This window comes from Zea mays, chromosome 6, assembly GCF_902167145.1.
Source record: "Zea mays cultivar B73 chromosome 6, Zm-B73-REFERENCE-NAM-5.0, whole genome shotgun sequence".
NCBI classification, from domain to species: domain Eukaryota; kingdom Viridiplantae; phylum Streptophyta; class Magnoliopsida; order Poales; family Poaceae; genus Zea; species Zea mays.
In genome coordinates, this window is record NC_050101.1 from 160246087 (window position 1) to 160256226 (window position 10140).

Sequence of the window (10140 nt, forward strand, 5' to 3'; positions counted from 1 at the left end):
CCTGCAGATCACCTACACGCAAGCTACGTACAGCCAGTCAGCCACAGGTTGGAGGACGCATCCGTGACGATCAGGATCAAGCACACAGACTCCATCGCATGGGGCACACACACCACATGCACCAACACCCACCCAAGAAACTAGAAGCAGGGGAAACCCACTCGTCTTGTTGGCCTCTCCCCACTGCCCAGTGCCCACACATATATAACGGGCCGGCGCATCCACTCGAAACTCGATCTCCACTGACAAACGAAGCTCTCCTCGCCGCACTCGCGCCTGCTCGACCGCTCCAACAAGACCCTCTCGCGCCACCGCAGCAGCGTCGTCGTCGCTACGCGGATGCTGTCTTCTCACCGCGAGAGCCTGCTGCCCTACGCGCCGGGGCGGCGGGCGGCGGTGCTGCTCGACCACCGGCGGTACCGCCCGAACGTCGAGGTGGCGCCCAGCTGCCCGCGCTGCGACTCGCCCAACACCAAGTTCTGCTACTACAACAACTACAGCCTCAGCCAGCCCCGCTACTTCTGCAAGGGCTGCCGCCGCTACTGGACCAAGGGCGGCTCCCTCCGCAACGTGCCCGTCGGCGGCGGGTGCCGGAAGAACCGCAGCAGGGGCAAGCCGGTCCGAGCCGTGGCCGTCGATTCCGTGGCGCCCAGCAGCGGTGGCGCGGCGGCGTTCACGCACCGGGCGTCGGCGTCGTCGTCGTCGGCGTCCCCCGCCACGCTGCGGCCGGACATGCTACTGGAAGGCATGCTCGGCAGCCCAAGCGAGCTGTGCCAGCTGACGGTGACGGACGACGACGCAGCGGAAAACCCGGCTGTGGCGCCCGATGGACCCAGGATCGACCTGGCGTTGCTGTACGCCAAGTTCTTGAACCAACAGCCGCCGGCGCCCGAGCGGCGCGCCGTCCTGCCGGAATCGCTCGTCGTCGACACCTTGAGCGGGTCGTCGTCGAGCGACGTGGGTCCCGTCGTCCCATCGCGGGATCATCAGCCGTTCACGACGCAAGACGACGGGCTGGGCGAGCTGTCCGCGGCGGCGAGCGCAGAGCCGAGCGCTCCTCCGCCACAGTCGTCGTCGTGTGCGGAGGCGCTTATTGGGGCGTTCGGCATGGACCAGCGCTGCTACGACTCTCTGGGTTTGCCACCAGACGGCGGGGATCTAGTCCTACCGTCGACGTGGCCTCTTCTTGGGGCCAAGTACGAGCTGTTCGATCCGCTACCTGAGGACGCCGTGAGCCTTCAGGACGGCTTCGCCGGCGACGAGGACGTGTGGAGCGGCGCCTTGGCTTGTCAAGGGCTGGAAGCAGCTCTCTGCAGGCCGTAATTTTTTTTAACTCGCCTCTTGATTTTCACCGTGCTTGTGATTGTTTTATGCGCTCTTTTCTTTTTCCTGGTTGTGATCGTGTTCAGGAGTAATTTATATAGAGACCATATATACAGCATGTCCAGATCATGCATTATGATGGATCAACGGGTATACATGTGAGATATAGAAAGAACTTAATAAAATTTTGACATTTTGTTTGACAATTTCCCTGTCCCTTTTTCTTCCCGCGAAAAGACACTCTGTTCCTTCTTTTTTTTTTCTTTTTTGCTTTGTTTTTTGCGAAAAGACACTTTGCCTGTTCGCAGATGTAAGATATTTTGGACATGGTCATGTGACTAGCTCTCTTTTGTTGAATTTTTTTAACAAAACCTTACATTACTCGATTATGAAACTATTATTCGTAACGAATTCAACGATGTTGTATCCATGTGGCCAATCTAGATTGATTTAGAGCATATTCAACAAAGTGACTCAAACTAGTGCCCAAAATTTTTTAAAAAACTACAACATATAACATGTTTAGGGCACTAAAAACAAGTTGAGCTCCAACAGTAAACCATAAATCATGTATTTCAGAAAATAAACTATACTTTTAGAAAAGAAAATGTTAAGAACAATGTAGAAAATAAGGATATGACACTAATTTGAGGTGTAGTATATTTGGGTCACTTTATGGTGTGCTTTATAATTTTTTTGGTAAAAATGCAAAATATGGCACCGTTGAAGTTATTTTTTATGAGTTGAGACTTATATTTAAAGTTAGGAGACTCATTTAAGACACTATTTATGCAACCTATAGTAAAAACAAGACAACTACAAACTTGAAGCGATATGCGCTTTCAACTGATCGTTCCATCTAATCTACTATCTATCAATGGTATAATGTCATATTCATAATATTTATGATTCTTTTCCACTTCGATCGAATACCATATTTAAGAAGTCCCTCGGCAAAAAAATTGTAACGTGAGCCCGACCAGGATTATGTGTCAACAACTACTCACCTTGTGTATCGCTATGCACTATACAAGTGTAACACTAGAATGGAGAACCAACTTCTTTGGTATATTTATCATCTCCCACACCCTTCAAATGACTTGTTGTGGTAGTATTTATAGTATCTAAGTCCAAAACTAGGCGTTGTCAAAAGTGCAGCAATTTGTGTATTCATCAGACATGTTAGGTGATGACATCGGACATCATATTGGACTTGTGACAACTCGATCAATGAAATTTGACCATTACGATGTTTTTCTCTAAGCAACGAACAAGTTGATACATGTTGAAATTGTGTCACTTGAGTTTTTGTGGGGTCAATGCCCCCAAAAAAAGCCTGCCCGGCTTCAGTGCCGTATTGGGCCTTGTTTTTAGCCGTTTGGCCCAGCGCGGCCCGGTACAGAAATATTTCGTATTGGCCCGGCTCGCACTGATTCGGATGAAGCCCAATGGCCGGTACAGCCCTGGCCCAACTTTGAGCACTAGACCGAGATCCAGCAGCTGAGGAATTCCCGTTTTGTAAAAAGATTTTGATTGGCCAATGCAGCAGCAGTGGTTGCTGACTCCAAGCGTCTGCGGTCTCTGAAGCAGTGAACTAGTGAAGCGGGCAGGCTCGCGTGCAGGCAACGTGCCGCTGCTCCCTCACATCACAGTCACCGGATTGGCATCTTCTCCGTGGCCAACGCTGACGCACGTGGACGCCACCACAAGTCCCCTACAGCAGTACACCCTCGCTCTCGCCGATCGTCGGATCCAGGTCGCGGGACGCCGGGAGCAGGAAGCAGGCAGCTTCGTCGCCAAATTATTTCCTGTTGCGGGGTTCAGGTCAGGTTCGCGCGCGCGGGCGCGTCCTGGGGCACACCACCGAGATTCTGCCAAAGTGCCAACCCTGTGACTGTGATGGCTCACTTTGCCGTCTTCACCAGACGTCCTGGCCCAAATGGCTCGCTCATTCTGCCCGGTCTAATCGGCTTCCAAATCTAGGTGAGCTGTTCAGTCGATTGATGAGGGACTTTCAGATGAACATAATTTGGGTTTAAGTCCCTCCAATGATAAACCGGTAACACGTCCAGTGCTCAGTGCTGAAAGCCTAGAAGCATATTAACTTAAAACATATACAAAATAAGACACGGTATTAGCCAAGAGGTAAAAGAAAAAAATGGATAAAAGCGCTTAGTTACTGTACTCTGGTTCAGACTACCAGTAGCGGCACCAAATACTAGAGGGGATCGGTAGAAAACTGCCTAATTTTATTAAAAAATGTTAACTTTTTTGAAATTTTAATTAAAATATAGAATTCTTAAGAAACTTATATGAACGTCAAAACAAAAGTGCCGGTGCACATACAAATTTATGAAGGTCAAGGATAAAAACGGAAATCGCGAAATTTAGGCCGAAAACCGTGCACTGCACCACCCGGAGCGTTAGACACCACCTTTTAAAACGCTGTTAAACTGCTAACGACCTTCTAATTTTGGTTCTAAAATAATTTTTACATTTCAACCTCCTAATCCGATCAACTCGACGATCCGATCAATGCATATGACGAGCATGACCACATTCACACTCATCTAGCCAACACAACCTACGAGTCATTATGTTTTATGTTTTTACTCAAGTATAAGTAAATAATATATAAATTAAAAAAACCTTAGCAGCGTACGTAGTTGTTTTAGTACTGAGGCAGTACATAAAAAAACTATTAATAAAAACGTCGCACCATGCTGATGTTAACGTAGGAACGCTCTAAAACCCACCACCGCGGCCCCACATTCCTTCCGTTCCGTGAGTAGGCGTAGGTAGGAGTAGGTGTAGGTAGGCCGCGACTCCACTACCACTAGGCAGACAAAACGATCTCTTCAGAATCCCCAAATGAAACGAGCAGCTTATGCATGGTTGGTTGGACGACAGCCTGATTACGTTGGACAATACAATACTAGACTAGAGTGATTAAAAATACTATGCAATTAATTTTTTTATGTAATCACCGTACAGCTAAAACTATTGAAAATCACAATATTTTTATATCCAAGTGCTAATTTATTTTATATTTTTAAAAAGCAACAGATTCTTTCTTTCGGTATCTCTTAACGTAAGGTAAATTATAATATAATATACTAGCGGATTAAATGATTAAGTATATCTGTTATCTCTTTTAAGATTTGTCTATGTCTTTTGGTAGTTTGATTACACTGAAAGCTTGATTGGAGGCTATTTTTTTTTTCTCCACTAAAAAGTACGGTACTTTAAAAAAGGCAAAGCAGGTGTCAAATGACTCGCGCAAGAGAGACGTCGCCATCGGCAGATCAGGCGGGCCTCGCTTCCGGCCCGAGCCCGACCCCGACCCCTCGTGCACGCCTGGACCCGAAGGCATCTTGCCTTCTTCCTGATGCAGTCGCTGGCGGGTAGCCGGGGAGGATAAGCGAGTCCTAACCCCTCTTCCTTTCTTCAATTAGGTCGCCCCGCTTTCTCTAGACGCTGGAGCGTGTCATGTGGCCCCCTCTACGCCTGCCTGTAGCTTTCGTTGTTGGCTTGTCCGGTGTCCTCTCCTCCTCGTCCTCCAGCGCGATCGCGGTGGTTGCGGCGTCCTCCTCCTCCCTCTGCTCCGGTCGCCGGCCGGCCGGGACAACGTCATCGTGGGGCTGCGCGGCGACGAGAGCGGCGGCCGCGCCGTCGGTCGGACGCCAACGGGGCACCAACCTGAGATGGGGTTCGTACAGCTTTTTCCGGCCGGCTCGAAATCCTCGAACTGGATTTTCATTGGAACCGGAAGGTTGGCAAAGAAAATACATGTACGGTGGTGGTTATACTGCAGAGGTTTTGGCCTCGGCGGGACCGGGAACATGGAGAATCACCGGCACGCCGCCACTGGGTTGTGTGACCTGCAACAGTACTTCTGACAAGAGGACAGGTCAATGCTTTGGGAGGAGGCCAACCGGCAAGCGCCCCAGCCATGAATGAATCCCATGACCTGGCCTCGGGGCTGGAGCTCGCCCCGGAACAGCACGAGCGGCCAGCACGGGAGCCTCACGTGCCCGACTGCGTGCCTGCGCGCCTCTTTCTTTCTGATGAATTTCGCCTTATCCGATCGTTGGTTGCCCATGCCCGGTTTGAACATTTGCTGTACCCCCACGTCGTCTACCTGGGTCCTGGGTTCATTCACAGCATGCATGCTGCTCCATTGCTCTGGTGCTTAGAGACACCCACATGTCAGTGATGAAGAAAATAAGCGGGCCTGTTTTTGCCGGATCTGACGTTGCTGAAGCAGTCGACTCGATGTTTATTTTGTGCAGTTCCGTACTTTCCTGTTAATCATGACGCACGGACGGCGCAGCTCTTCAGTCAAGCCTAGTGTACCAGTCACACCGTCCCATTCTCCGCGAATTTTTACTACTGCTCCCAATCCCAAAAATCTTCCACTTCTACAAATCTTCCACTTCTACACGCGGTTCAAGTCAACTTATTTAAATCTACCTAATTTATCAAAAAAGAAATATAATTTTAGATAGGTATATCATGAAAATAGATTTCACAATAAACCTAATAACATTTATTTGATACCATAAATATTTATATTTTTTATAAAAAACTAAACGAAAATTGTTTCACTCTTTTTTTTAAGGGATCAACAATGTCGGAGAGAAAATCTCCCCGCCCGGGTGGCGGATTGCGCCCGCCCTAAATCCTAAAGAGAGGAGGGGCCTAAGCGTTTTGCTTGCTACGAGGTTGGTGGATCAACACACGAGAGCACGCGAGGGTTTAGAGTGGTTCGGGCCGCCGGAGCGTAATACCCTACTCCACTGTGTGATGTATTGCTTGGGAGCTTGTATGAACTTATGAGTGTCCGCCTAAAGCTAGGTCTGAGAGCCTCCTCTTTGTAACGTCGTATGCCTCCCCTTTTATAGCTGAAGGGGGCATGCACAAAAGGACTGTCCCCGACATATGGGCCCAGGGACATAAAGAATATAGTGCTTGGATCCTCTAATGTCTGTTGCCGAGGCAATCTTCTTGTGCCCTGGCGCTCGAGGTCTACGTATCCTTGGCGTGCAGGGGAAGCTTCTTGCGGAAGAGAAGATGAGTATAGTGCGCCGCTCGGCACGGGCGCACTGTTTGCCAGCAGACCCAGCAGGCGCGCCGCCTGCTGGATGACCTTGACGCCGCCTGCCAGCGGATGGGACGAGACGCATTAAATGCTGAGAGGGCACGTCGCCCGTCAGCGCAGTGGTATTATTTTGTGTTCGGTTGCTCTACATATGTACGATTTGTGAGTAAATATTACAAATATTAAGAACGAAAGGTGGACACCTTGTAATACAAATATGGATCAACTATGAGAACACAAAATTATACGTACAAAGTCGTGCCAAAAAAAGTCTATGGATACCAACCAGCATTTTTTTTACAGAACACATATAATACCATGAGTCGTCTCTTCCCATACAACTTACAAGATGTATATATAGGATAGACGGATTGCATCTAATACGAGCACACTATAGCCACGTCTAAGATCACATGTCTACCCATGGACACTGTTTGATACTTGTTACTGTCATTATAGCCACACCTAAACAGTGTAGCCACACCCATAGGCATTATAAAGTATATGCAACTACACCTTTTACCAACTACGCCATACTCCATGGTGTGGACTCTTGTATTACCCCTACAACAGATCATATATACCAATAAAATAAGACATGCTTGACATTATGGCACAACTAAGGGTGTGTTTGGTTTGGCCTTTGGTTTTGGCTTTTTCCCCTAAAAGCCAAACCAAAAGTCTGGAACTAGAGGTAGTTTTTTAAAAGCCGACATTTTCACAGTGCAAAACTGAAAGCATCTCCGGACCTGCTTTTAGTGGATTTTGGATGAAACCGTGGAAATATAAATAGAAGGACTTTTAGTGGTTTTCACCAAATGATTTTTAGCCTTTTAACAGCTCACATCGCACACCGGTTTTTTTCACAGCCACAGCCCAACCAAACAGACCCTAAGACGTGCACAGTGCATGACTCCACTTCTACGATAAGATATGAGTACAACAATGTAGAAGGGGTCCATAATTTGGTGCACAAAAGTTTAGGCAAGTCCACGACTCCAATAGATCCAACTAAGCCAGCCAATTAGGATTAGGCTAGGTCTCTTAACAAAACCGAAGTAGAGGGTGACCTAGTAGGTCCTCCTACTCACAGAACGTCTGAGTGTGTAATCTTCGTCTTCGCTTCTAACCATTAATCCACCATAAAGAGGATACATGCTATTACGTTTCCACAGCTTCGACCTCTATAAACTGTTTGCATGCTTATAGTCATGGTAGCGCCATGATCCAACGAGCCTCCAGCCAATGTTCCCTCGCTCTCCTCCTAATTCTACTAACTTCTCAGGTACCCACGATAGACTGATATTGTTACGTGACGACAATCTACTACTTCAAACATAAGATTTAAATTCAAATTTTTGATTATTGAAAGTTTCAACATCCAAAACTATGAAAGTATTACAAAAAATGGTAACTCCATTCAACTTTCTAGGTCCAATTTTGTTGCACTAACATCACATATTGTAGTATAACATATCACATTATAGTAAGGCCAATCTTAGTGGTGAGTTTCATGGTATTGTTATAAGGACCATTATGTCAGCTTTTCTGTTAGTAAGTGTGATAATCGGTTTAGCTAGTGTTTGTAGCTAGGATGACTGATTTTAGTCAGATGAAACTCTATCTCTCTCTTCATAATTAATCAACTAACTCGACAAATATGTTGATGGATCGTACTACTAATTGCAAATGAAACTTTCACCGAGATTAGCCTAATCGATGGAATAGAAACCAACTAGTACAATGCCCATGCGTTGCAACAACACATAAATATTCGATAAAATTTTAATGCACAGTGAAATATGGGTAAGGGAGGCTCACCCGTTGATGTCCTCTATGGCGGCTCACCCGATGAGATATCCTCTATAGCGGTGTAGGAAAATATGGGTAATGAAGGCGAAAGCGGAAAAAAGACAGGAAGTGGATGATTAATATATGATGGCAACAACGAGGAGGAAGAAGCGGTATGGTGGTTGCATAGTGAAAGTCGCCTAGAGGGGGGGTGAATAGGGTGAATCTGAAATTTATAAACTTAAGCACAACTACAAGCCGGGTTAGCGTTAGAAATAGAAACGAGTCCGAGAGAGAGGGCGCAAAACAAATCGTGAGCGAATAAAGAGCAAGACACGATGATTTGTTTTACCGAGGTTCGGTTCTTGCAAACCTACTCCCCGTTGAGGCGGTCACGAAGACCGGGTCTCTTTCAACCCTTTCCATCTCTCAAACGGTCACTTAGACTGAGTGAGCTTCTCTTCTCAATCAATCGGAACACAAAGTTCCCGCAAGGATCACCACACAATTGGTGTCTTTTGCCTCGATTAAAAATGAGATTGATCACAAGAGGAATGAGAAAGAAAGAAGCAATCCAAGCGCAAGAGCTCAAATGAACACGACAAATTACTCTCTCTAATCACTAAAGCTTTGTGTGGAGTTGGGAGAGGATTTGATCTCTTTGGTGTGTCTTGTATTGAATGCTAGCTCTTGTAAGGTGTAGAAGAGTGGAAAACTTGGATGCCATTGAATGTGGGGTGGTTGGGGTATTTATAGCCCCAACCACCAAAAATGGTCGTTGGAAGTGTGTTGTCGCATGGCGCACCGGACAGTCCGGTGCGCCACCGGACACTGTCCGGTGCGCCAGCCACGTCAGCGAGCCATTGGGGTTCGACCGTTGGAGCTCTGACTTGTGGGGCCTCTGGGTTGTCCGGTGGTGCACCAGACAGGTCCTGTAGACTGTCCGGTGCGCCAACTGCGTCCTCTGACCTCTGCGCGCGCAGGCGCGCATTTAATGCGTTGCAGTCGGCCGTTGCTTCGCGAAGTAGCCGTTGCTCCGCTGGCACACCGGACAGTCCGGTGAATTATAGCAGAGCGCTCTCTAATTTTCCCGAAGGTGACGAGTTTGAGCTGAAGTGCCCTGGTGCACCGGACACTGTCCGGTGGCACACCGGACAGTCCGGTGCGCCAGACCAGGGTGCCTTTCGGGTTGTCTTTTGCTCTCTTGTTTGAACCCTTTTCTTGGTCTTTTTATTGGCTTATTGTAAACCTTTGGCACCTGTGGAACTTATAGACTAGAGCAAACTAGTTAGTCCAAATATTTGTGTTGGGCAATTCAACCACCAAAATCAATTAGGAAATAGGTGTAAGCCTAATTCCCTTTCAATCTCCCCCTTTTTGGTGATTGATGCCAACACAAACCAAAGCAAGTATAGAAGTGCATAATCGAACTAGTTTACATAATGTAAGTGCAAAGGTTACTTAGAATTGAGCCAATAGAAATTCTCATAGGATATGCATGGATTGTTTCTTTATATTTTACATTTTGGACCACGCTTGCACCACATGTTTTGTTTTTGCAAATTCTTTTGTAAATTCTTTTTAAAGTCTTTTTGCAAATAGTCAAAGGTAAATGAATAAGATTTTGAGAAGCATTTTCAAGATTTGAAATTTGCTCCCCCTGTTTCAAATGCTTTTCCTTTGACTAAACAAAACTCCCCCTTAATAAAATCCTCCTCTTAGTGTTCAAGAGGGTTTTAAGATATCACATTTGAAAATATTACTTTCTCCCCCTTTTGAACACAATAAAATACCAATTTGAAAATCATTAGTTTAAAATTAGGTGGTGGTGCGGTCCTTTTGCTTTGGGCTAATACTTTCTCCCCCTTTGGCATGAATCGCCAAAAACGGATACTTGAGTGAAATATAAGCCCTCTGAAATTCCT

At 46.8% G+C, this 10140-nt stretch overlaps 1 protein-coding gene across 1 annotated transcript; it reads left to right on the plus strand.

Moving 5' to 3' along the window:
* The first annotated feature begins 234 nt into the window (after positions 1–234).
* Positions 235–1529, plus strand: LOC100283959 (dof domain, zinc finger family protein). Its single transcript, NM_001156857.2, has one exon. It carries the CDS (start codon positions 340–342, stop codon positions 1321–1323), a length of 984 nt encoding a protein of 327 aa, NP_001150329.2. The 5' UTR covers positions 235–339; the 3' UTR covers positions 1324–1529.
* The last annotated feature ends 8611 nt before the right edge of the window (positions 1530–10140 follow it).